The 26,841-nt window shown below is 48.8% G+C and overlaps 2 protein-coding genes across 7 annotated transcripts in view; one reads left to right on the top strand and one right to left on the bottom strand.

The window, feature by feature from the left end:
• SAP30BP (SAP30 binding protein) overlaps window positions 1-25,817 on the bottom strand; it is a 36,324-nt gene extending 10,507 nt beyond the window's left edge. For 2 of the 4 annotated variants that reach the window (XR_014304447.1, XM_082705269.1), the window contains exons 1-4: window positions 25,608-25,757; window positions 24,258-24,367; window positions 21,942-21,989; window positions 2,528-2,570 (exon numbers count right to left, since the gene is read on the bottom strand). Coding sequence is in view for 3 of the 4 variants with exons in the window: in XM_082705269.1 (XP_082561395.1) it covers window positions 2,528-2,570; window positions 21,942-21,989; window positions 24,258-24,367; window positions 25,608-25,713 (307 nt within the window). In the remaining variant the exon portion in view is untranslated. Of the gene's footprint in view, window positions 1-2,527; window positions 2,571-21,941; window positions 21,990-24,257; window positions 24,368-25,607 lie in introns of all 4 variants that reach the window. The other 2 variants (XM_082705267.1, XM_082705268.1) reach the window with 2 other exon arrangements.
• A 44-nt stretch (window positions 25,818-25,861) lies between these two features.
• Window positions 25,862-26,841, top strand: part of RECQL5 (RecQ like helicase 5) — a 37,170-nt gene continuing 36,190 nt past the window's right edge. The window contains exons 1-2 of one of the 3 annotated variants that reach the window (XM_082705204.1): window positions 25,862-26,063; window positions 26,566-26,700. In XM_082705204.1, the coding sequence (XP_082561330.1) occupies window positions 26,580-26,700 (121 nt within the window). In that variant the 5' untranslated portion in view covers window positions 25,862-26,063; window positions 26,566-26,579. Of the gene's footprint in view, window positions 26,064-26,443; window positions 26,701-26,841 lie in introns of those variants that run through there. The other 2 variants (XM_082705205.1, XM_082705203.1) reach the window with 2 other exon arrangements.

Raw genomic sequence — 26,841 nt, 5'->3', positions numbered from 1 at the left:
TGCAAAGTGGCCATGGTGCTGGGAAGACCTCTGAGTCAGCTTTTCTGCTCTCATTTGCTCCATTAAACCTGGGGCTACACATATGTCTACACAGATGAAAATCCTTCCCATACCGGGGAGAGCAGCCCGAGAGCCCCATCTCCAGAGGTACTAACGAAGGAGCCGAGTGCAGACTGAGCTCAACTATCACCGCGTCCCTGAAGATCGGTAGGAGGAATCAGGACAGTGAGGCTTTAAGACCTACTGGGGTGAACGGAGAAAAAACCATGGGGGTAACCCTACTGTGAAAGAACGTACTTAGAAGTAAAATGAAACTATGGATATGCCCAGTAACACGGAAGGATCTCAAAAACATGGTGAGTGAAAGAAGCCAGACAAAGAACAAGATGGTCATTTCATTTCTATCTGTGGTTCTCAACGGTGGGGCAATTACGTCCCCCCAGCCCTCAAGGGGACATCTGAGAATGTCTAGAAACATTTTTCCCTGTCACATCTGGCAGGGGAAGGGAGTGCTAGGAGCATCCTGAAGACTGAGCATATGCTAAGACGCGGTGTCAAACACATGTCAGGTCCCCACGACAAGGAATGCTCCAGCCCCAAATGGCAAGAGTGCCAAGGCTGAGAAATCCTGCTCTTTATGAAATTCTAAAAAAGGGAAAAACTATAGTGAGAAAAATAGATCACTGCTTGCCTGAGGCCAAGGGAGGAAACAGTCTACAAGGAGAGGGTTATGGGGAACATTCTGAAGTGATGGGAAAAAAAAATTTTTTTTTAACATTTATTTCTCTTTAAGTTAGCTCTAGGCCTGGGGCACCTGGCTAGCTCGGTGGGTTAAAGCCTCTGCCTTCAGCTTGGGTCATGATCCCAGGGTCCTGGGATCGAGCCCTGCATCGGGCTCTCTGCTCAGCAGGAAGCCTGTTTCCTCCTCTCTCTCTTTCTGCCTGCCTCTCTGCCTACTTGTGATTTCTGTCAAATGAATAAATAAAATCTTAAAAAAAAAAAAAAAAAGTTAGCTCTAGGCCTAATGTGGGGCTTGAACTCCTGACGCTGAGATCAACAGTCACATTCTCCACCAACTGAGCCAGCCGACGCCCCCAGAGTGACAGACGCGTCTTACACTGTGACTGTGACGGGGGTCAACAGGACTATATGGATGTGGCAAAGCATATCTAATGGCACAAAGTGGCAAGGAGAGAACAGGTGGAAGCTGGGGAAGAAGAAGTCGTGGTGGAGACGGCTGATGTGCCCCCATCTCAGAGCCCGCCAGACACCGGAGCCTCGAGCAGAGCAGCGGGCTCCCGGGCAGCCTGTTTGCAGACCTCACAACCACCCCCACCCCTAGTTTCTTGGGAGTACACGCAGGGCTTGGCAAGGCGGGGAGGGCACGGGAGACCGAGGCTCTGGTCCATACCTACCCCTGTGGATTACCCACTCAAAGGAAGCCGCACTCTGCTTCCTCTGTCTGCAAAGCCAAGGGGCACATCCCCTGAGCGCCATTTTCTAAGGAGTGAACACTAAGGTCTAGAAAAATTCTGGTTTTTATAGGATTTTAAAGACTCACTCAGGGATAAAGGCAGAATCCTGCTGAGGGCCTGGGCTAGTCATCATGGTATGTTCCTACCCAAGCCTTCCTCAGCAAACAAAAGTAATGGAACAACTTTTCTTTTAGTTAGGAAAACCAGAATGGGTCCCCACATCCTGTAACCCTTTAGAGGATCCTGTCCAAAAACGGGACAAGGGGCTGCGAGCCACAAAGCCTCCATTTGGAAGAGTGGGAGTGGCTTTTGTAGGCCGCAGCTGCGGCAGCCCCGGGGAAGCAGGACCTCCGCTTTGTGAAGGTTAACACAGCAGGCAGGGAAAGATGGTCACAGTCACCACAGAGAGGAAGGGTCACCCTTTCATGAGGTTGGGACAGGCTTTGGAAGAGCTGTTTACAAAGCCCACAACCAAACTGTCAGAGTTGAGGGACTTTCTAAAAAGGATCAGGAGGCTGGGGCTAGCACAGGACTGGGTTGATAATGTGCCATTTTCCAGAAACATACTGCCCCGTCCTCCTAAGTTGCAAAGTATCCTAGACGCTGGGGCTGTGAGGCATGTTCCCTCCTGGGGACAGACCAAAGTGCCAGCAGAGGCCACATTTGCTCCTTGACTACACGAGTATGCCAGCAAAATGGGGCGGAGGCGTTCAAGGACAGAGGACAGGCCTAGGGCACCAGGGGAATGAGCTCCCAGCTGAAGGAGGCCCCAAATCCATCTTGACAACATTGGCAACTGACCGAAGCCCAATGAAACGCACCATGAATATGATTTTCAAAGAAGAATTGTTCCCTGGGTGTCCTACTCAGACATCTTAGCAAATGCCAAAGGCCCCGGGAGCGCACATGAAGAGAAGGCTGTCAGCAGAACGGCGGCCTTGGCTGAAGCAGAGAGAAGCCCCACGCAGGGGCAGGCCCGGGCGTGGCGGGAAGCCAGGTCACTCCGGGCAAGGCTCAGACATCTGCCCCCGAGACTCCCCGGGGGTACTCACCAACTAATTCCTGAGGATCTCGCTTTTCTACTTCTGGGTTATCCTGCAAAAGAGAAACAAATACAAGGAGGTGAGTCCGGGACTCCTGACCACAGCTCCTCTCTCCACTGAAACCACGCAGGATTTTAAGGGAGGAGAAAAGGTGCAAGCGACACAAGGAACCTAAGAGCGAGCCGGTGCTTTGGGGGCCTTCTGGGACCCTGGAGCCGCCTCAGCCCCCTTCGTCATCAGAGCGGCCAGGACGCTCGGATGCCTGCTTCAGTCTCTCCTCCACGGCCTCCAGCAGGAACCAACGTCCACCAATGCCAAGGAGAGCAGACACCAGCCTCCATCGCCTGGACGCCTGGACTCTGCCCACCGTCTCCCCTGGGGGCTGGTCAGCCATCCCCGGTCACGCCGCCCCTACCTGGCACCGAGGAAGCAAGAGAAGGCAACTTCCCAACACAAGAATTCCAAGAGACAGAAGTCTCTGCAGCCAAGAGATTGTTCTCGCTTTCAGTTTAAGCAGAAAAGAGAGACTTTATCGTCAGGGGGAAGCTCACGGAACCCTGGGGCAGGCATGTGCTGGGCCTTTAAAAAAAAATAAGTGACTGACCCGGGCCCCAATAAGGTCCTGGCACACGGGCGGCTTCTCTCCTGGCTCTCCTGGGCTCGCCTCTTGACTCTTTACATTGGCTTTCTCTCTCTCCAAAGAAAAAGCTCTCCCTAATCCTTCACGCAAACTTCCGCCCTGCAACACCACTTCTGCGGGTCCTTCAGGCTGGCCGAGAGCAGAAATTTCTGGGCAAAGCTTTCTTATCATGCGTTCTTCTGGACTTGCTCTGTATTTCCCTGCTCAGAGGACATGCTTCATCCAAACCAAAGCCACCTGGAAAAGGCTACGGTCCCAGCCTGTCGTCGCAAGCCTGGACACAGGGAGGGAGGCCTCCCCTTGCTTCCACTGTCCCAGATGGCCGCTGGCAACAACATATCTGTCTCGCCCGTCTCGGGGGAAACCCGGCCCCTCACACACAGCCCGATGAGGGCTCTCAAGGGCCACCACGGGCTAAGGATCAAAGTGGCAGAAGCTGGGCTCACAGGAAGCTGCTATCTCCTTTCTTTTCCCTTTGGTTGGTGGGGGCGGGGGCAGACAAGACAGTAACAACTCTGGAAAACGGGCACCCGGCCACAGCGGCGGAGCTCTAGTGTGCTCCAGTTACGGTTATACCAAGTAACATTTCAGAGAGAAGGTGCCAGGAGGCCATCGGAAGCCCTCCCGTGCTATGGCTCCGGGCCAAGAGCAGAGCGGTCGTTCCTAAGGTCCTTCCCCAAAAAGTCCCTCCTGATTCTGGGACAGGCCCAAACCCCTCACTCTTCTGAACACTGCAGCCATTCATTCGACCTGGGCGGGCGTGACGTCCCAGGCCAGGCTGCTTACCAACCGGTCTCCCCCAGCCGGCCGCCCCCTGCCCATCAGGTGGGCAAAGAGGAGGCAGGCCTGTGCGAGGGAGCGGAGGGCTTGGGAGGCGTGCCCGGAGGACTGCCACGGCCAGTTCAGGCCGGTCATCAATCAGCTGCTTTATGGGGAGCGCCAGTCTCCAGGGGCCCCACAACAACCCCTTTGTAGCAGTGACTCCCAAGGAACCAATGTTAAAGAGCATGGCAGCAACAAAACGTGGGGCTGGAAAAGGTCCTTAAATTTTCCCTCTAGGGGACAGCTTTCTGGGTGCTAATTGTGGGAAAACATCAGTTGGGTACATCCTACCTCCCCTCCCCCGACCAGTATTCCAAGGACTGACCCTTAACCATTCAAAGGCTGCCTGGGGGAACCTTCCCAAAGCACCACAGGGCACCGGCCCCTCAGCTGGCCTGAGGAAGGAGGCAAGAGAGCCACGTGAGAATCCCCCAGGGTCCACTATTCCAGAGGCACATGAAGTTGGTCATCAAACACAGTGTCTCTTCTACAGGGAAAATACTTGTTCACCTGCAGGTTCCTTGGGCTGGCGGAAAGGCTGTGAGCCACCCTGGGGCCTCCAGCAGCCTGGGCGCGGCCCCCACCCCCGAGACAGGAGGGGTTGGGGGGGGAGGGGCGGGGATTCCTGCATTTCACAAGGCCCTTGCCTGGCTTAGCTGGGGGCTGTTCAGTCACATCTCAGGGAGAAGGGCAATGCTGGGGCAAAAATCACCAACAGGAAGGTGTTCTCCCTTCTTTCCATCTTTGGCTTGGTTCCTCATTCTTTCAAACTAATCTTTCTACACAAACACAAAAAGTGATAAAGTTGATAGTTGGTTTCAATTTGCCAACTGGTCTACTCTTGCTTTTTCACTCTTACAGCACTGCGTGGGTGCACACGCACACATCCGTGGGGTGGGGTGTGTCCAGGGTGCCCCCAGAGCCCCGTGGAGCTATGGACTCCTGCTCAACCCCAAACCCGCCATCCCCAGGAACACCCCCTCCCCTGCAGCAGAATTCAGCTCCATGATCCCTCCAAGCAGAGTGCCAACCCTTATGAACCATGGACCCAACTCTAAGCGCAAGAAGACTCTTTTGCCTTAAGAGAATCCTATAAACCGAAAATATAAATGAGCCACCCCGGACGGGAAGCCATATACTTTTGCACAAAGTTCTCCTGGAAAGACTTTGGAATCTGTGGTTGTTCAGATCCCTCCCTGTCACTACTACCCCTGGGACTCCTTGGCCTTGACAATGAAACAATGGGAACCTGTGCCTCCTGGTGGCCACACCTTGTTAGGTTTTAGAATGTAATTCTTCCGTCCTCTGACATCAATAAGCTGGGCTGTGAGCCTGCTGAACTCTGGGCCAAGATGACCCCCAAGATGAAGACCAACCACCCATGTTCTTTTGGATCCAAAAGCATTTAACCCCACATCCTGCCTGAGCACAAGGATGCTGAGTTATGCCCCACACCAAAGGGCCTGTGGAGCCAAACACCAGTGTTCTTCAAAGGGGGATGGACCCAGGACCCCAAACGATGCTGAAGAACCAGCAGCAAGGAAGAAGAGTTGGGGGGTCTGCTGAGATGATGGAGGATGGCTGTCAAATTCCCCGAAGACGCTTGCGGGGCTATTTCCCCTCAACTGTCCACACTTCATCCAATAAAGGCAGCCTCGGGGAGACAAAGTCCTGGGGGCGGGGGCGGTCCACACTCAAGAAGACCTAGACAGACACCCTCCTACCAGTCATGCCTCAGATACCAGGAACTCAGTACAAAATGAACCAACCATCCATGATCGTTATTTTGGAAGGCAGCCATGAAAAAACATTTGATGAAGTATTTAATATGACAGAGCTAAGGAGAGCGATGGAAGGTTCACATTATTAAACTGCCAGTTGTCCAAGACAACAGTTATAAACCCACCACAGGTTCTCTCTGTGCCCTTAAGGAAGCCAGAAAGCAGCCGTTAGGAGGATACAGGTAAAAAGCAACAAGAAACCACTGTTCTTTTCTTTTCCCACGGCGCTGATTTGGAATGCACAGGAGGGTCCCTGTCTTGACTTGTATGAATCTGTCCCCCTGATCTGCAGGGGGATATTCTCAGTTGGTCAAAGTCCTGAACTCAGCCAGGAGACCTCGTACCAGACATGTGTCTGAGTCAGCTGGGAGGCACGGAACCCACAGCCCGGAAACTGGGACAGGCCTGGACGCAGGCGCGCATGGCCCTCAGATGCGGTGGGCCAAGGGCTTCCCCTCCAGTTCACTAGGAAGGTGCAAACAAAGCATCTCAGCTAGCAGGTCCGAGGAGAAAAGGCCAGGTAAGCCCCTTGAGCCGTCTAGTTCAAGTCTACGTAAGACGCCAAGAAAAACAAAACAAATGCTCAGCTTCTGAAGAAGCCAAATGAGAACACGGGAAGGGCAGGAGAAGTGCTGAGTTGGTCAAAGACATAAACTCTGAGGCGAGCCCCCCCCCCCCCGACTGTTGGCGTTCCTCTAACCTCACTAGGCTCCCCCCTCAGCCTAAAGCCTCAGCGACTAGGGCGCCAGGGCATGAAGTGGCGGCAGGCCAGGGGGTGGCCCTGGAGAACAATGATCAGGACTTGCCCAATTTTGGTTCCTTAATCATTTGGGTCCAAGACCCGTAAGGATGCGGCACATACAACAGGGGCCTTGTTCTCAGGGACTGCAGAACCTGGAATGTGGTTCCCCCTGTAGAGAATACAAAAAAGTCCAGCCACTCAGAAACTATGCCTGGAGCAGAGGAAGGAAACAGAAACAATACGGCTCCATGACGCGGGCTAAGCTGCCGTTTGAGCAGGGAGGACTCGCTCAGCAGACAAGTACCAGATCCTGGTCGAGAGAGAATGGGGTTTTACTTAGAGCCAACAACGCTTCATCGGTCGCTCCTGGAGCCAGCCCCACAAAGCCCGCTCAAAGGTCCAGTGTCCAACCGCAGCCAGAGCAGTGCAGCCCCCAGCCAGTGGATTCTGCCACATCTAAATGTGGTGGCTTTGCCCCAGCTCTGGGAGCATCGGGCACAGAGAAAGTACTCTGAACAGAGGGCAGAGGCCTCTCCCCGCTGGCGGGGGAAGAATGCAACAGACTGTACAGTTTTCCGATAGATGACTGACCTAATCCTGCTTCTTAAAAGTAGGTGGCAGCTGGGGAGGCGGATTAATAAAACAATGCTCTCCAAATCTTCGATTCTCCCAGACCTGGGACTGCCCAAGCAGGTACTAAGCCCTGGTGACAGCTCACTGAGAGAGAGGACTCCTCACTGTGTGGTCTGAGGCCCTGGGTGACACAGTGCCGGCCATGTCAGCCCCCTCCTCCCAGCACAGAGCGGCACCAGGGCCCAGGGAGAACTGGCTCCCCACAACTCCTCCTCCCCACTCTTGCTGGAAAGTAAGCCTCACTGAGACCTCAGTCCTCAGCTCAAGGAAGTCATCTTCTGTTCCAGCCCGTCCAGCCGATGAGGACGTTTGCTCTGTTCTGGGCCCTCACTGGCTTCGCTACCATGGGGTTCCCAGCACCTGCAGGTTCGTGCCCTGCCCACAACAGGTGCTCGAATACTGCTCGACCCTGATGAGACAGACATACAGACGGACAGGTGCGTGCGCGCACACACACACACACTCTCTCTCTCTCCTTTGTAACAGGCCAGCAGTCCCTTCCTCCGCCCAGTTCCAGACCGCCTTCAGCTGCAGTGAGCCCCGCCACCAGACTCTAGACCGGTTTAGAGCCAGTTAGCTTCCATGTGCGACTCAAGTGTCAGATGGGGAGGCAGCAGAGGGGAACTAAGGAAGGTGCTAGACTTGACAAAGAAAGGCTGATGAGAGACAGGCGGAAGGAGGAAGGCCACAGGAACAATACTGAATTAAAAAACAAAAAACAAAAAGCCCCCCTTAAATCTAGCTTGACACTCCTAATCCTAAAACGAAAAAACAGTATTATCATACAGTTAGCCCCTTTCCTTATTCCACAAATAATTTATTGAGTGTTTATTACATACTGGGCAGTGGGCCAAACACTGGGGACAGAATATGAACGCAACTCAATCTCAGGGAATAAAAATCACTTCCAAGCTCCAAAAAAAAAAAATAAAGACTGTGGTTTGACGGACAAGGAAGGGGGCATATGGAGACAATCTGGAATCCCAAGGCTCAGCAGAAGTCACCGAACCCCATGTTGCACAGGCTCGGCCCTCCGTGACACAGATGCCCAGCGACTGCGCCGTTTTCCCACACACGCAGGGAAGCCTTGGAGAAAGCCCATCACCGGCACATTTCCTTCTGCTGTATCCTGTTGGCCAGGATTGGGTCACTGCCATGGCAACACTGCCTGCCTGGGGATGGAAACACTCAACTTGTCAGAAAAATGGGCGGAAGTTGGTGGGGTCACTCTGGACCCAACGGACTCACCTTCACTCCCAGCTTACTGACGGGAAGGCTCAGTTTCCCAAGCAGAGGTTTCTACAGGAAAGGGTTAAACATGCATCCGCTAAGACAAATTAAGCCAGCTCTAGACCTGGCCTTGTAGGGCGCCTGGGTGGCTCAGTACTTAAGTGTCTGCCTTTGGCTCTGCCTTTGGATCCCAGGGTGCTGGGATCATCAGGCTCCCTGCTTGGCAGGAAGCCTGCATGTCCCTCTCCCACTCCCTCTGCTTGTATTCCCTCTCTCGCTGTGTCTCTGTCAAATAAATACATTTAAAAAAAAAATCTTAAAAACAAACAAACATGGGGCACGTGGGTGGCTCAGTGGGTTAAGCCTCTGCCTTCAACTCAGATCATGATCCCAGGGTCCTGGAATCGAGCCCCGCATGGGTAATCTCTGCTCAGCAGGGAGCCTGCTCCCCCCCTCCCTACTTGTGATCTGTCTGTCAAATAAATAAATAAAATCTTTAAAACAAACAAACCTGGCCTTGTAGACTGAAGAAAAGAGGAAAACAGTTTCTTTTCCCTATCTGAAAATTTTAGCCCCCAAAGCCAACATTGCTCAGTGTGGTGCTGATGCTCTGTCACGTGGAATCATCCAGACTTCAGTGTAAATGCAAAGCTCTGGCCAAGAGCCATTTCCCAAGGGTAGACTTTGGTATCTGATTTGATTACATTTGATTCAAGACATCTGAAGACTCTGAGTTTCTAGAAAGTTGTAGATGATGTTCAGAAAGGGACCTTCCATTCCTCCCTCTTATACCTAGGGGTGTCTGTGTTTGGGTAAAGAGGTCACTTCACAGCAAGAATCTGAATGAGCCCTTCAGTGGTGGGTCAGGTTGTACTTTTTTCTTAAAGGTCTTCCATAAAAACAGTGTCTCTACATTTCAAATTGTTATTTGGGGACAGGGTGGAAGGGCTTGGAGTCAGGCAAGGACAAAGAAAATAGCTTTGTGAGGCTGAGGACAGGAAAGTTAAGTCTTTCAGACATATAATTCGACATACTCACTAAATTACACTAGCATCATCCCATCTGAGAGGTCAGCCACTGAACATGTGTGAAGATTAACATATAGGACAAAAGTAACAGATACCAGAAAGCCAGGAGATTGGAAAGGCAAATTGGTCACCATCTGCAAAGTGGCAGGAAGAGAATTAACGACTTATGGGGCCAAGAGCAAAAGCCCGTGTTTTTAAAGCACATTTAGAAAAAACCAAACTCCAAAGTTAGGAATGCAAATGAGCCAAATCCTCTTGAACCCAGAAATTGCACAGCAGCATTTCAAGGGACAAGGATTAGAATTACAGAACGAGGGTGGGAAGTGCCAGATCCCTCCCAAAGGACAGGCAGCTTGTTTTCTGAATCATAGAATTTCAAAAAGATAAACCCTGACTAGGGAAGGAGGCACCCAGCCACACCTTGGTTAGTAATCTGTGGCATCTGGGCCCAAAGGGAAGAAGTATGTTGGGGCTTGCAGGGCTGAAGGCTGGCCGACTGGGCATGCAGGGGCTCCTTCTGGCTGCAGAACCACAAAGGAACGGGGTGGGGCTTCTGGGAGTCTGAGCCTCAGTTGACTTGGGGCAAGTGCAGTCTGTTGGCAGTTCAGCGGAGCCAAGAGGGGAGGTCAGAGGGGGAATAATGGTCCTTCTCCTCTGTAGGAGATCACCGCTTCCAGCGATGACATTTCTGTCAGAAGTGTTCAGCTTAAGATGTAATCAGACCTTCTCTGGAAGGTGGCTAGACAAAGGACCTAGCTTGGAATTCTTTCAATCTGGGCAACAAAAGAGCTATTTCCCTCTATAAAAGTGCTACAGCCTGCACTGCAACGCCCCCCCCCCCCCCCAATTCTCTGTCCTGTCTGCTGCTCGGATCAGGTCACCATTTAGAAGCACAGACCCCAGTGTGGGGTGGGGGTGGGGGTTCTCCCCAGCATGGAAATTCCACGACTCCCACTTCTGCAAGGGCAACCCCAGCTTTGTTAAAGATGAGTGGCCATTTGGCCATCCTGGTGAGAGAGAGGGGAGCACGAAATGTTAAGTAAGGAGGCTTGGGCATTCTCAACAGTTCAAAGGCCACATTACAACTTCCAGCAAGAAGTTCAGAGTGGATGACTCCCAATCCAGCAATGGTCAAGGGCCATTTCCGTCTCTGGTCTCAGATGAGTCATGCTGCAATCTTTTTTCTAATCAGCACTCAAAGGGTCACGAGGTACGGGAGGCACAACATGGGGGCCGGGAGGCACAACATGGGGGCCGGTAGGGAGGGAGGGACCAAGTACATATGCTCCCTCCCAGGCCCTGAACAACCGAACGCACTCAAAGCTAACACATATCATCCGAATCTCCCTTACCACGAGGCAGACATTAACATTCCCATCTTACAGATAACTAAACCGAGGCAAAGTCCAATGAAGTGGCTTCTCATCTAGGCAGTGGCAATGCTGGGACTCAAGCCCGAGTCTGTCCGACCCAAAGCCTAGTCGTACTGCTTTCCAGTTTCTGATCTCCTCCCTCTAGACTACAAGGCGGCAGATAATAATGGTTTCTCCGAAGCTTTTGGTTCAACAACTGGGGAAGCCAACATCAAAGACCAAGGAGAAAAAATATCTTTCCAGGAATGACTCCATAGTAAGTCACAGAGCAAAGGAGGCGTTAAGGGGGGAAGACAGCCAAAAGTATTACCTTTTAACTGTAAGGAGTAGGGAAATAGCTCAAGGGTCCACAGTGCTCCAGTGAGTAATGTCTGAGCTGACCTGAATGGAATGGCTGGTACTGAGATTTAATCATATAACCAGGGAGGGCTGCTACCCTGTCCGTAGCCTAGAGACTTCCTGGGTGCTTTTGGAAGGAATGCTGCCAAATCCTGACCACTGTTCAGCCCTCCTCCCTTCCTGGGTGAACAATCATGGAGACTGTGAGAACTCAAGTTTCAAAGAATGAGTTATTTCGACCCATGTAAAGAGCACGGCATGTGTTCTGCCCACCAGAGCCTAATCGTGGTGTTTTGTTCAGTAACAATTACAAACAAATTAATTTTTTTTGCTACTGGAGGGTACTCTGGTTTGTATTCTAGCTAGCTCACATGAGAAGAGCTTCAGGAACTGATGTGAATAAGTGTGCTAGTGACTGGTCTTTCCCTTAAAATAAAAGCCAGATCTCAACCTTTCCTGTATTGTTCCTCTTTGAAGGTTTTTAGAAAATGACAAAAAAAGTTTCTTCTTAGAGCAAAGTTTCATTGAGCTATAACTCACATTCCACACAATTCTAAGTGTTTAGCTTCTAATTTTCCACTGCTGTTATAATTACTCAGACTGGAACAACACTGAAAACGTTTTTTATTCAGATGGAAACAAAACTGAATGCAAAATACGTATGCTCTTATGCGAGCAAACAGAAAGGACAGAAGAATGAAATGGATGCACTGTTAAGACTGTGGAATTAGATGATTTTTTTTTCTTTTACAAAATATTCAATTCCTGCTATTATAGTAATTTGACAATAAAATTAAAATAAAACCCTGATAGGAAAGCCACCAGAAGAACAGTATCATATAACCCTTTCAGGTATCAAAGACCTCTAAGAAAAAGTCCAAGTTTATGCTCGAACAGCTAACCTTTGCTGTACCATCCTGAAAAGTAATTTTCAGTAGAATATACCACAAGCATGGGCTCCTCTGAAGCTCACCAAGCAAAGGCACATGATGACCTGCCTGTGAAGGCTGGAAAAGGACTCAGGGTTCCCATACCACACCGTACAACCTGCCCCCCACCCTTTAAAAAAAAAATTTATTTATTCATTTGACAGAGAGAGAGAGAGATCACAAGTAGGCAGAGAGGCAGGCAGTGGGGGTGGGGGGAGCAGGCTTCCTGCTGAGCACAGCTCAATGCGGGGCTGGATCTCAGGACCCCAAGACCATGACCTAAGCCAAAGGCAGAGGCTTAGCCCACTGAGCCACCCAGGCGCACCCCCGCCATTTTTTAAAAAAAGATTTGAGAGAGAGAGGGGAGAGAGAAAATGACCATGGGAAGGGGGGGCAGAGGGAGAGAGAATCTCAAGCAGACTCGGTGCTAAGCGTGGGGCTCGATCTCACCACCCTGAGATTATGACCTGAGCTGAAGCCAGGAGTCGCGTGCTTAACCAACTGCACCACCCAGGTACCCCACAACCTGTCTCTCTTAAGTAGCCTTCATGGTGAACACAACCTGATGCAGCTTGTTTATGAAAAAGCCTTAGCCTCTTCCTATCTGACTTCAGAGTCCTGGAGGAAGAGCACACTCAAAGCCCGAAGAGGAAAACATTCGCTCTGCGGCAATCCTGCAGAAGCTGGTGCATGTTCTGGAGCACCTTTCCTTGGACGGCCGATACAAAGAATCAAGGATTTCAACTGGAAATGCAGCCCGCCTGCAACGGCTGGGCGGTTTCCAACGGCTGGAAGTTTTTCCTAAAATCAATAGCCAATAACAAATTCCTTGGAAATAAGCTCCATGGGCAGTTTCCAGTCTCCAGATGTTTGATTCTGAAATTTGGAAAGCTCAGTAATAATGCCTTGCCGGGAGATGCCTGGGGTGGCTCAGCGGGTTAAGCCTCTGGCTTCAGCTCTGGCCATGAACCCAGGGTCCTGTATTGACATCCTTGCTTGGGCAGGGAACCTGCTTCTCCCTCTGCCTGCTGCTCCTTCTCCTTGTGTTCGCTCTCTCTCTTTCTGACAAATAAATAAATAAAATCTTAAAAAAAAAAAAATGCTGGGGGCTGCCTAGGTGGCTCAGTGGGTTAAACCTCGGTCTTCAGTTCAGGTCATGATCTCAGGGTCCTGGGATTGAGCACGCATTGGGCTCTCTGCTCAGCAGGGAGCCTGCTTTTCCCTCCCTCTCTGCCTGCTTGTGATCTCTCTCTCTGTCAAATAAAAAAAAAATAAATAAAATCTTAAAGAGAAAATGCCGGGGTGGGGGAGCGGCTGGAGAGGAGGAAGCAGGGGTTACTGAATCAGCGCCATCCAACGGGAATCCTTCCTCCAGACTTCAGGCCAATTAATAACACCTGGTGACCAAGACACTTGACCTCCTTAAGGGAATTCAAGTGTGTGAGGTACAGTCACCTAAGGTGAGACCCGTGAGTGGCTGAGCCCAGCCTCCAGGGAGGATGAGAACCTTACAAGTCCCAGTGCTCTGGAACTTCAGAGACAATCTACCAACACAGTTCGCAGACTGCCATCAAAGCACCCCGGACGCTGCAGCAAACTCACAAAGGATACACATGGTATTTAAAAATTTCAAGGGAGGGGCGCCTGGGTGGCTCAGCTGGCCCTTGATTTTGGCTCAGGTCATGATCTCAGGGTCGTGAGATTGAGCCCAGTGTCAGGCGACTTCACACTAGGTGTGGCTTGGGATTGGGATTCTCTCTCTCCCTCTGCCCCCAACCCTGCTCACACTCTCCCTCTCAAAAAGATAAATCAAAATTTCAAGGGGATCACAGCATGTATCACTATCTCTCGGATACCACACAAATTCATGTATTATCTTTTCAAGCGGCTACCAAACTGTGAGGCTACGAATACTGTTTCGAGTTAATTGCTGGGTATTTCTTTTGGCCTGCGAGTTCTGTGGTAAATTCCTGAGACACCAAGGGTGCCATGAACTGAGAAGAATGTGGCAACTTGTGACCTGCAGGATGGGGGCCTCTGGCCAGACTCAGTTTTGTTAAAAAGCGCCCGAAAGCATCACACCACCTGGTGAAGTGGGCATCACAGACGAGCCGAGGGCCGCTGACGCCAGGTGCCTGTGGTCCCACAGCTGCAGGGAGCCGAGACCGGCTCAACCTGGGTCTTCTGACTCCAAGTCCACTAACTGCAAAGTTGGCTCCAAGGTATGAATCACATTTCTGCACTACTATTTTCGGGGTCAAAGAATCTTTTTTCTAAATCTTTTTTTAAAAAATTTTATTTATTTGATAGAGAAAGGGAGAGTGGTTTCAGAAGCAGGGGGAGCAGCAGCAAGAGGGAGAAGCAGGCTCCCCACCGAGCAGAGCCCGATGCGGGGCTCGATCCCAGGACCCCAGGATCAGGACCTGAGCTGAAGGCAGACACTTAAACAAAACTGAGCCACCTAGGCGCCCCTTAGGGTCAAAGAGTCTTAGAAATGTTTTATTTTGGGGCATTTGGGTGGCTCCGTTGGTTATGTCTGTCTGCCTTCAGCTCAGGTCCTGAACCCGGCGTCCTGGGATTGAGCCCTGTGTAAGGATCCCTGATCAGCAGGGATTCTGCTTCTCCCTATCCCTCTGCCTCCTCCCTCCACTCATGTTCTCTGTCTCAAACAAATAAAATCAAATCTTTTAAAAAATGTTTTATTTTAATCAGAGTTATACACACCTTTAAAAAAAATGCCGGGACCGTATTTTCTCCCACCCGATGCCACCTTCTTGACCCAGAGATGCTATTTTGTTTTGACAGATGTTTGCTCTTCGGGCCAAGAGGATTCTTTCCCCGGGTCAAAGCCGGGACTGCAACACGGCAGGGAGCCGGCAATCCCACCCCGCAGAGTGAAGCCGGCCCTCCCAGCTAGCTGGCAGTGGGCCGCTCCGGCTTTCCCGTGCCAGCTCATCAGTGCCCGTGTTTGTTTTCAAAGGAAGGGTGTGTCGGAGACAGTAAGCCAGTGGAAATACCTTCATCCACGGGAACTGTGGGAGTGGGGAAAAAAATAAGCAAGGGAAAACGTTCCAGGGTAGCCGAGGTAGACCACAGACAAAAGAGAGTGGGAAAAGGAAGCCCATATGCCAAGGGCAAACAGATGGAGGAAACACTTAAGCCATCTGGCACCCTCGTGCCTACAGTAAAGAGCTGAAGGGAGGCCTGCCCCTTCCGGTCCGAATTTTTCTAGGAGAGCAGTGCCACCTTCTGTTGAGTCATCAGATCAGTCAGGCTGCTTACTGAGGAGGTAAGATCAGAAAAATGGAAGGTGGAGAGAAAGACACAATGGAACAGAAGTGCAGAAGCATTCTTCTTCCTGTGGAATGTTCGGCCACCTCCTTTACTCTAGCGTTAGGGCAAACTCAGCAACCCAGAGCTCGATCCCGCCTCCCAGGCTGATGGATTAGAACCAAAGTCTCCCTCCAGAGGTGGGTCTGGGGTGATCATTTTACTCAACTTTCCAAATATGGGACTTTGCGCGCAGAGCTCAGAGGCAACCCCAAACATCAGTGATAAAAATCAGGGCAATTCCCAGTCTTTGTACTCTACACTTTACTTTCTCAAGTCAGCAGATAGCAAGTGGAGTGAGAGAACATTCTACTTCGCTTATCCATAATGTCCACGCCCTTCCCCAGAGACCACTTGGGGGAGGGGGGACGGCGGCGGTCAGTCCAACCCCAATTCACACATTTCTTTAGGACTTTTTTTTTTTTTTTAAAGATTTTATTTATTTATTTGACAGAGAGAGAGAGATCACATTAGACAGAGAGGCAGGCAGAGAGGGGGAAGCGGACTCTTTGGAGATCCCGATGTGGGGCTTGATCCCAAGACCTTGAGATCATGACCTGAGCTAAAGGCAGAGGCTTAACCCATTGAACCACCGAGGCGCCCCTCTTTAGGACATTCTTGACAAAGGCTTTCTTAAAACTTGTCTGAAAAAGGTCCAGAAACAGGGAGCTCACTACCTTGGGAAGCAAACGTGTCTCCTGTAACTCTGTGTGTTGCTTTAAGGTCTGCACATGGCTTTCCCCTCCACGCCCCTCCCCTAGGAACCCTTCACACAGCAGACAATGCAGGCTCTCAGCTCCTTAACCTCTCAGGTAACAAGGTTTCTAGCTAGATCCCTCTAGCCCCCGCACCTTTATGACTGCTCTCCTCTGAATGCACTCCAGTCTCAGAATGTGGAATCTGTTATTCCCAAACAGGCCCAACGAGGTCGAGGCAGTTACACTCAGTTTTAGCAATAGGCACACTCTCAATTTAAAAAAAAAACAACCATTTCACTGAGAATATCCTTGCTGAAGTAGTCAAAATGCTTAATCTTACTGAGTCTTGACCCTTGAGTACTTTTTTTTTTTTTTTTTTTTGCACTTTCTCTGATGCCACGAGAGGGCGCGTCAATACCTCTGCACACTGAGGTCTGATGGTTACTTCAAGGAAAAGCACTTAGGTGAGGGAGTTACTAGCTTATCTAGTTGGTTTCTCCATGGAACACCATTTTAACTTGAAAGAATGACTGACAGAAAAACTACCATTAGTCAGATTTGGGTAACTGGCAGACATTTTCTAAAAAATGAAGCCCGGGGCACCTGGGTGGCTCAGTGAGTTAAAGCCTCTGCCTTCGGCTCAGGTCATGATCCCAGGGTCCTGGGATCGAGCCCCACGTCAGGCTCTCTGCTGGGCAGGGAGCCTGCTTCCTCCTCTCTCTCTGCCTGCCTCTCTGCCTCCTTGTGATCTCTGTCAAATAAATAAAATCTTAAAAAAAATAAAAATAAAAATAAAAATTTAAAAATGGAGCCTGTCACATCAAGGAAAACTCCAACAGAACTCACTGAACTCACTGATAATAATAAAATTCAAGATCTTGAGTAAAAATTAGCATCCTGGAAAACGTGTATTCTCCGCAGTGGAATACTTAATGGCTTGTCTAATGAGATTAGTAATGCCATTAACAAATACAATTTTTTGGACATCAGAAAACAAAATACAGGGGTGCCTGGGTGGCTCAGTCTATTAAAGCCTCTGCCTTCGGCTCAGGTCATGATCCCAGGATCCTGGGATCGAGCCCCGCATCGGGCTATCTGCTCAGCGGGGAGCCTGCTTCCTCCTCTCTATCTGCCTCTCTGCCTACTTGTGATCTGTTTGTCACATAAATAAATTAAAAAAGAAAAATGAAAGAAAGAAAACAAAATACAGCACAGCACATCCGCATAACTCGGTGAACCAACATTTCCCAAATCCCAGCGCCTGAGGATGGAATACCATGGATGGGCAAAACAGCCCTTCAGAGTGTTAGGCAGACCGGGGACTTAAATAAAGAGAGTACAAAAAGTTCACTGAGGGGGCGCCTGGGTGACTCAGTCGGTTGGGCATCTGCCTTCGGATCAGGTCATGATTCTGGAGTCCTGGAATTGAGCCCTGGATTGGGTTCCCTGCTCCGCGGAAGGCCTGCCTCTCCCTCCCCCTGCCACTCTCCCTGCTTGTGTGCTCTGCCTCTGTTAAATAAATAAACAAAATCTTAAAAAAAAAAAAAAAAAAGTTCAGGGGTGCTTCAGTGGCTCGGTTGGTTGGGCCAACCGAGTGGGTATGATCGGTGACAGGCTCAGTCTTCGGGGAGGGGATCCATGGGACAGGGGAGGCAGAGGGAGGTGTGGGCTCACACAGAGAAAACAAGGGAAGGGCCTACTTTGGCACTGACATGGCCCAGGCTAGGGCAAGAGGGCATTGAAGTTGAAGTTTGTTTTTTTTTTAAGATTTTATTTATTTATTTGACAGACAGAGATCACAGGTAGGCAGAAAGGCAGCAGGGAGTAGGGGAAGCAAGCTCCCTGCTGAGCAGAGAGCTCAATGCGGGGCTTGATCAGGTTGTGATCCCAGGGTTCCTGGGACTGAGCCCCACATCAGGCTCCCTGCTCAGGGGGGAGCCTGGTTCTCCCTCTGCCCCACCTCTTGCTTGTGCTCTCCCTCAAGCGCTCTAAAATAAATAAATACAATCTAAAAGAACAGTTTTAAAAAAAGGTCACTGAGAACGTATTACATTCCATGGTGTGAGTAACTTTTAGGAAACCACTGCTTGTTGAATTTGGATCAAATAATCAAAGAAGAGATCCACAATCACCTAAAGGGCTATTAAAATATTTTTTCCCAGTGACCGGTATGTGAAATCAGATTTTAACTACTTCAACCCAAAGAACACACTGCAACAGAGCGAGTGCAGGACAGTGAGGAGAACCTAGCTGTGCACCAAGATGGCCGTCTGACGTTAAGGAGACCTGCACAAGGGGAAAAAGTGCATCTTTGCATCAACTTTTTTCAGTTTCAGAAATAGCTATTTTTCATTAAAACGTGCTTTACATTACATTACGTATTACATTAATATGTAATGGGTTTGTTATTTTAAAATAACAACTATTTAAAAATTTTTTTCAGGTTTTTTTCCCCCCGAGGATTTTACTTATTTATTTGACAGACAGAGATCACAAGTAGGCAGAGAGGCAGACAGAGAGAGAAGCAGGCTCCCTGCTGAGCAGAGAGCCTGATGTGGGGCTCGATCCCAGGACCCTGGGATTATGACCTGAGCCGAAGGCAGAGGCTTAACCCACTGAGCCACCCAGGTGCCCCCCAAATTTTTTCAGTTTTAACTTCTAAAATAGTAAATACCAATAGATAAAACCAAAATGAAGTAAAGCTCTTCGGGATCCTCGGTGTTTAATTGTGCAAAGAAACCAAAGTGTTCTGAGAACTGCTGTAGTAAGAAATGAAAAGCAGATTTTAAAAAGCTAAAGCAAAAAAAAAAAAAAACCAAAAAAACAAAAAAACCTCACCACTGGAAAAGCAGAAACAGCCAGCCCCTGCCATTAAATCCACAAACACACACACACACACACACACACACACACACACACAAAAAGCTAAAGCAGAGGATGCCTGGCTGGCTCAGCTGACTGAGTGTCTGATTTCAGCTCTAGTTGTGATCTCGGGGTCGTGGGATTGAGCCCTGCTCCACGCTCCTCTCCCCTGCCCCTCCCCTGTTCATGCTCTCAGTCTCTCCTTCAGACAAATAAATAAAATCTTCACAAAAATAGTAATAAGGGATGCCTGGGTGCTCAGTTGGTTAAGTAACTGCCTTTGGCTCAGGTCATGATCCCAGGGTCTTGGGAGCAGAGAGCCTGCTTCTCCCTCTCCCTTCCACTCTGCCTACTTGTGCTATCTGTCAAATAAAGAAAATCTTGAATAATAATAATAATAATAATAATAAGAAGAAGAATAAAGCCAAGGCAGGAAGAAGTGCCATCTGTTGGGAAAGACAGTTCCGGCGGAAATGACATCAAGCCATTTGCTAACAAAATAAATGACGCCTCTAATGCATCCTGGTAACATATCCTATTTTAGAAACTTCATATATTTAAGGTAGAAATATTCAAAATTGAAGGCTTGGAATTCAAAAATATTGTTAAAAGTTGGGGTGCCTGGGAGGTACAGTTGGTTAAGTGTCCCACTCTTGGTTTTGGCTCAGGTCATGATCTCAAGGTCATGAGATCAAGCCCTACAGTCAAGTCTGCTTGAGACTTTCCCTCTTCCTCCCTCCCCCACCACGTGTATGCAGACTTTCTCTCTAATAAATAAATCTTCAAGAATATATAACTATATCTATATCTATATAGTTAAAAATCAACTAAGCATGCCACCAGCAGAGTTCTGGAATAGAGGGATGAAGGACTGGGAGGGTCTGAGGTGGAGGCTGCTGCCTGAAGACAGTCTGAGACCAGCTCGGGCAGGAGAGGAAGGCAGCACCAGGACTAAGGCGTGGGGAGCACAGAAGACTTCCAGTCCTTGCGGTGCCATGAACACTCGTGATTTTTGGACTTAAGGACATGTACAGCTCTGTCTGACCCCTTCCACACCCATCCTCCAAAAGAACTACAAGTCACTATAAGAGTGGCTTCTGCATTCTGCTCTCCGAGGGCCTCTCAAGAACAGACATTGTTCCAGAACACTTTTTATGCCACAACCAGACTCGAAGTTCAAATGACTGAATGAAATACAGTAAGGCGTATCAGTCAAACGCTGAGTATAAGCGACACATCTTGGGGCACCTGGGTGGCTCAGGCCCTGCCTTTTGGCTCAGGTCATGATCTCAGGGTCCTGGGATCGAGCCCCGCATCAGTCTCTCTGCTCAGCGGGGAGCCTGCTTCCCCCTTTCTCTCTGCCTGCCTCTCTGCCTACTTGTGATCTGTCAAATAAACAAAATCTTAAAAAAAAAAAAGACACGTCTTCCCAACCTTCACATGGTACTGAGAAAGGCTGACCCGAGACACTTTAACCTATTTCCCAGTTCTGGCCCCCTCACCACCAACCTCATTCCCAGGGGATTTGCTGTTTAGCTTGCTGTATTCCAGAAGGGGTGGCAGCAGAGTGCCTGTACCTTTTTCTCTAGCCAACTTCCCCAGGAGGCCTTCCAGCCTTAAGCAAAGGCCAGCCACTACATACACAAAGGCTGCAGGTCCCACAAACTCTCTTCGTCCTCCACAATGAAGTTCCAGCACTTCGAAGCTCCTCAGGCTTATCTCATGCCTGGGCTCGAAGGCCCTCACACCCCAAATACTAAGACAGAAGATACTACCACCACCGCCATTTTCCTTCCGCAAGCCCAAGCAGCTGGGTGGCCGCCCTTGACCCAGGCCACAGGTGTGCCCTCCGGTTTTACGCTTAGAATGCCTGGATGAGTTAACCCTGAGTTCCTTAACTTGGCACAGAAAGGCGCGGCATTTGCAGTACCTAGGGCTCAAGTTTTTTCTTTCTTCTGAGTGCTGGTGCCCAAGCTTTCTTCCTTGGGAAAATGTGTTTTCCGTACCATCCACAGCCTCTCACGGGCTTAGCTGAACGGCTGCACAAAGTTCTATCCGAACACAGAATCGGTTCAAATTTGGAACAGCTCGTGCCCTGCTTTCAGATACACTACGGTTTTGATTATAATTTGGTACAATTTTCTAAATTCTACTATGTTGCCTTGAAGGCTTTGGTTGGTTTCAAAGTAGCTTTTAAGCACAAAACTAGGCCCATATTCCCCAGGCCTAGAGTGACAGAATCAGACTTTCTCTTTGAAAGAGAAATGTTTGTTCCCTAAAGAATGTGTCCTCAACAGGCACAGGGTACAGTCCAGCAAGCCTACCTGACACAAAGCAGGAGTGGGGAGAGCGGGGGGGGGGGGGGCAGGGTTCCCTTACCCAACATCAAAATAGGTTAAGGAGCATGCCAGGAAATGCTGCTAACGACTCCCAGCTGCTACTGGGAGGGAAGTATGAGAAGAAATGGCGATTTTGTTTCAGAAAGCCCTTTCTGTTTACCTAAAAGTAGATGGTCATGGGCCTGGGGAAACAAGGATTAGGTACAGCTTTTCCAAAAGGCAGGGAGAGGCCTCACTCTGTCTGACCCTCTCATGGCCCTTCCTCACTTCTAGACAACTGAAGAGTACAATAGGCAGCCCTTATGGCTTCTTGATTCCAGACACATTCCCACATCTAACCCACCTGCAGGCGCAGCGACCCCACCAAGCCCACCTGTCTAAGAGCAGAGGCAGGCTGCTACGCTCAGCCAGGCCTCTCGCCTTTCTAGACTGCAGATATGGCACTATCTGCAAGGCTGGAAATCCAAGCTGCCTCAGGACTTAACTCGTTCCACTCGTTACTCGTGACCTCCTTTCTTTAGAAAGCTGGTTTCAACACAGAGAATGTACACGTGGTTGCACAGTGTGTTAGCAAAGTGTGTTAGCGGGACTGAGCTGGCCCAGACATAGGAACTGAGCCACAATGTTACAATGCCTTGTTTGCATCCAGCCACCCCACCACAGCCAACACCAAATACCTTTGGGTCATCAGCCTCAGGTTTTTCAGTCTCTGAATCGTCATCTTCCTACAAGACAAAGAATTTAGAGGATTAAGCTTAAAGGAGCGGGCCTGAGGGGTCTCACATGCATAACTAGGGGCTGGAGCCATCCCACCAAGAACCCCTCCCCTGCCCTATGACCCAGAACTAGAGGAAGAGAAGGGGAAAAGGAGATGTTCCGGGGGTGGGGTGGAGAAAAGAACATCAGCAGCTCAAGGTCGTGACTCCAGCAGTGCCATAGTCTAGAGTGATGAAAATGCCTGAGTTAAAAATCACATATATAAAAATGGAAAAAGGTTGCAATGTGTCAGAAAAGAATAAGACCAGGTCCCACAGGATAAAACAGACACAGTGTTTCTAATGAAATATCGCTGATTAAAACCAGGAACATGAGAACCTTTTGTTCCTCCTTTGCCTTTCATATACACAAGGACATCAGGCCCAGACCTACCATAACATGGTTCACGGTCAGAGGGCCATGAACCCCACCACCACACCCCAGCACTTCAGCCCAGAACAGTCACAACTACATGAACAGTAGGAGAGCAGGCGTCAAATGGCCAGGGCAAGTGACCCAGGGAAGGGCTACAGACCAACACCTGGCCTTTCCTGGGTCCCAGCTGAGCAGACTCTGCCTCCATCCAAGCACTCACAGAACTGCCACTGACTCGTTCTATCCAGTCTTGCTCCTGATCCGAACAGCCAGCCTGACACAAATCATCATGTGAATAAGGCATTCTCTAAAGCGTGCAATACAGCCTCACATGGGCTAGCCCACCATTCCACGGAAGGCTACTGAAGGTCAAAGATCAGCCACCCTACTACGTAGCTATATCCATGTCTGTTCCCAGAACACCCCAAAGTACAAGAGCCTTTAACTTAACACCCAGGGGGGAAAAAAATTAAGTTTCATTTGAAATTGCTTTTTTCAATCGAGCTACACTTTAACCCAAACACCAAGTAGCGCCCCAGATGTTGATATAAACATCACCTGTGAGACTTGAACAAATTATACCGATAGCTTCGAGACTTAATTGTCCTGCCAAGTGCCAGTGAGCCCAAAGGGTTAATTAAATGCAATCTCCATGATTTGCTTAAAATGAGATCAATCGTGCCAAATAATCAGAGATGTAGCTCGGCCAAATACAATCACATTTTAGAATGTCTATATCGGGATTTGATGAGAGGATTTTACTAGAATGATGTAAAGCTTAAATATGATGAAAATTCTAAGCAAAGTAATATGGAACAACACTTCGGAAACGTTATCATGCACACTTACTAAGAGAACTGTTATGGTGTTAAGCCAGTATGGGTGCACTTAAGAAAAGAAAACAATTTGCAAAGCTTTTCTAAACAATTTTAGTCAATTCTTAATTATCAGCATTAATGGTGGAGCTATGGACATGAAAATATCTTCCAAAAGAGCATCAAATACAAAATGCTTTTTTGTTTTACTTAAAACATCTTTTGACACTAATATTTAAATATCAATACACAAGAAAACTTTCAAATAGTAAAGTACATTAAGTATTTTGGTTAAAGGTGTCGCTGAATAACCAGATTCTATATCCAGATTTCACTCTGTATGTCTTTGTGCTAAGCATCAGCTTGAATCCTTGCTTTCTTTCCAAGCTGTTATAAACTTTGCCTCCTAAGACTCAGGTGATAATGTATGCAAAGACTTTCTGTTTAATTAAGGCACAACTTCTCTTTTTCTTGTTGCCAGCACATACTAAATGTCCGGGAAGATTTGTACTCAAGAACGGCAGGCACTCTTATAAAAAGTGCAAGTAAAATATCAAAAAAGAAGTTAAGAAGGATCAAACCACAAATAAAAAACTTAAATAATTTCCCTTCCTAATCTCACTAAAAAACCGAAAGATCTGAATAAGTTCCAACCAAGATTAAAAATAGTACAGAGTTGACTGCAGATATAAATGATATACCAGTTAGGATGAATGCATTGCTGTAAATGGAATAAACTATCTAAACCGGGAAAACCCATATGAAACACTCATTGATATCTCGCTTAAATGAAATAGCCCATTATCTCTTCCCCCAATTTCAAATCAAAAGTTAATACAAAATGGTCCAGATGAAAACAAGTTTTGTTTTCAAAACAGAACTACTGATATCCAACCCAGTTTCCTCAACTGAAACCAAACAAAAAGCAGGGGAACAGAGGGGAATGACGTTAGCCATGGAATGGAACACTGTCAGTACAGTTCGAAGGTTTCTGCCAAATGAAATGGTACTTTGAGCAACTCTGGATTTGGGAACAGATTTACTTACCGACTGTTTGCTGTTCTCATCCTCTTCTTCTTCATAACCATCTTCATCACCTCCGAGGCGAGAGAAGTCATCCTCTCCATAGGCTTCGGATACTAATCCACCTTTCTCCTCTGAAAAAGAGGAAAAAAGAAAAACGAATGAAGGGAAACAAAAATGAAAGACAATATTTTGAGCGGCCAGAACCAGCCCCGAAGATCAGAGGGGTGCCTAAATCTCGTGTGACTATAGGTCCAGAATTTGCCTTTGGAAAGAACACAATTTAGTGGATAAAATCATTAAAAGAACATGGCAGAAAACCAAATGCCAAAGTTTTTCTTTCATGCTTCCTATCCACCTAGTATGCCAGTTGAAGCCTTCTCTTTTCTGAGCTACTGTTGTTGCAAGTTGTTTGAAAACCTCCTTTGATGTGGTTATCTCTACCTTGTACCAGAAGCACCAGAGCTTATCTTCTCATACAAAACAAGGACTCCATTGTCCTCATTTTTGTGTGTCCTCCCTACGAACAGGAGCTTTAACTGGGACCCTCAAAGGGATTACCAATCATACTACTTGAAAAACAAAATCATCTTCTACCTTTAAACCAAAACAACCTAACAACAAAAAAATATAAAATGATACAAATTACTGGGAAACCACCAGAGAACTTCCCAACTGGAAGACACCACAAAAAACTGAGAGAAGCTAACCTCCAAAGGAGAAAAGGAAGGCACAGATATGATACATAAGTTGCTGCCTTATGATCACAGAGAATTCTCTTCTCATTTCCTAACATGGTGACTCTCAACTGAGTAGGGCAACAAAATCACTGATGACCTTTAACAGCTCACAAAGTAAGCGAATCACTGAGAAGCATTAGAAAGCTCACAAAATCCACGCCCAGATCCCACCCCAAATCTACGAATTACTCCCTCATCAGCGAGATCAGACACAATATCTTTAAAGGCTCCAAGATGCGTCTAGGGCACATTCCTAAAGCGAAGTTATAAATTTAACAAGACACAACCTTTTTCAACCTCCACGTACGTTCTACTCATCGCTCTCCCCATTACACAGTGAACCCGGAGGGAATAGGTAGCTTTGGATCCTCTCCATCCACCCCTCTGTCCCACGCTGCCCGGCACGGAGCCTTTCCAAAGTTTCGGCAGAATAATCGAATCAACGGAAGGAGATGGCCCGTTTTTATTCCAGAGCGTCTAGTCTGTCCCAACCAGAGTCTCGATCGCGGTTCGAGGCTCCCGGACCCGATACTCGGGGCACAATGACCATCTCTTTCCCTCCCGCTCTGCTAGGTGAGCAGCATTCCGAGCAGACACCAGATTCACCCCTTCCAGTTCCCTCCTCGGGCCTCACCAGGCGCGCCGCCCGCCGTTTCGACCCCAGCCTCGCCGTCGGACTCGGGCTCTGAATCTTCCGCGTAAACTGCCAGAGACGACAGAACATTCTTCTTCCCCGCCATCTTACTCCCACAATCCCAGAGTGCTTCACTTCTACGAGTCAAAATCGCCGACTTCCGTACGGAAAGGTAACTTTTTCCTATCCCAGGAGTACCCGCGCCGGTTCCCCTCCAGGAACCAATCAAAAGGGCCGTTTCTGCGCCTGGCCCCGCCCTTCGGGCCCGGAGCTGCCGAAACGTCATCACCGCGCGACAGAGATAAAGTTGAGTGGGTTTTCCCTGACACAATTCCCAGCCATTTGGCTCCTCAGAATTTGGGGTGGCTTATGGGGGTCTTCGAGTAGTTCCCGACCGGCGGGCAGCAGCGGCCCGGCAAGAGTCCTTCGCTCCTGGGTGGCCCGCGCCCAGCTCACATATCTTGGGGTGAAGAGAGGGAGGCTTCGGCTGGGGGAAGGGAGAAAGGAGTGGAGCTCCTTTGGGGTTTAGAGGAAGAGGGATGAATTCTCCTCCGGGAGGTCGGAAGAAGGGGTCGGGGCTCTGGGGGAATGGCCGTGAGACCAGAGCTTATAAAAGGAGCGGGAGGTGGATCTTAGAAAAACAATTCCATCTTCTCCAAATTATTCCAAAGATACAGTTTGAGTTTCTTCTCGTAATCTGATTTCTAGCCTGGGCTGTATCATGGATGGGCTATTTCAGCGTTTCTGTTTTCCCGAGCGTGAAAGTGGAGATGTTAATTGCCCGGCAATGTGCTGCTTGAGGCTGTTCATCTGGAGCTGTTTTAGCTGGAAATAATATACTGCTTGAGAGGAATAAAGCAAATTTTACTTAGAGAAAAATGAGCAGTATTTTAAAAGCGGAACAGAGGGTTTTCGTTGCCATCATACGATCATCGCCTTTACCTTAACTTCTGGCCACGGTCTGTCGCTAAGATGAGCACCCGCCCTTCTTTTGACCCTGAACGTCGAGTCCGGAGCACGTTGAAGAAGGTCTTTGGGTTTGACTCTTTTAAGACACCTTTACAGGAGAGTGCGACCATGGCCGTAGTGAGAGGTAACATTGCCAAACTACCTGCGTGTACATTTGTGCTGGTTGTATACTGTAGCATTGCCAGTTGCCACCTTCAAAAAGCCTTCCTTTCAGCCCTTCCTACTTTCCCACCCTTGGTCCCTAATTGTTGGAAATCTTGTAGAC

The sequence above is a fragment of the Mustela nivalis genome (genome assembly GCF_964662115.1).
Source record: "Mustela nivalis genome assembly, chromosome: 17".
Taxonomy (NCBI): Eukaryota; Metazoa; Chordata; class Mammalia; order Carnivora; family Mustelidae; genus Mustela; species Mustela nivalis.
The sequence above is the reverse complement of the archived record's forward strand: the minus strand, read 5'-3'. Positions and strand labels throughout refer to the sequence as shown.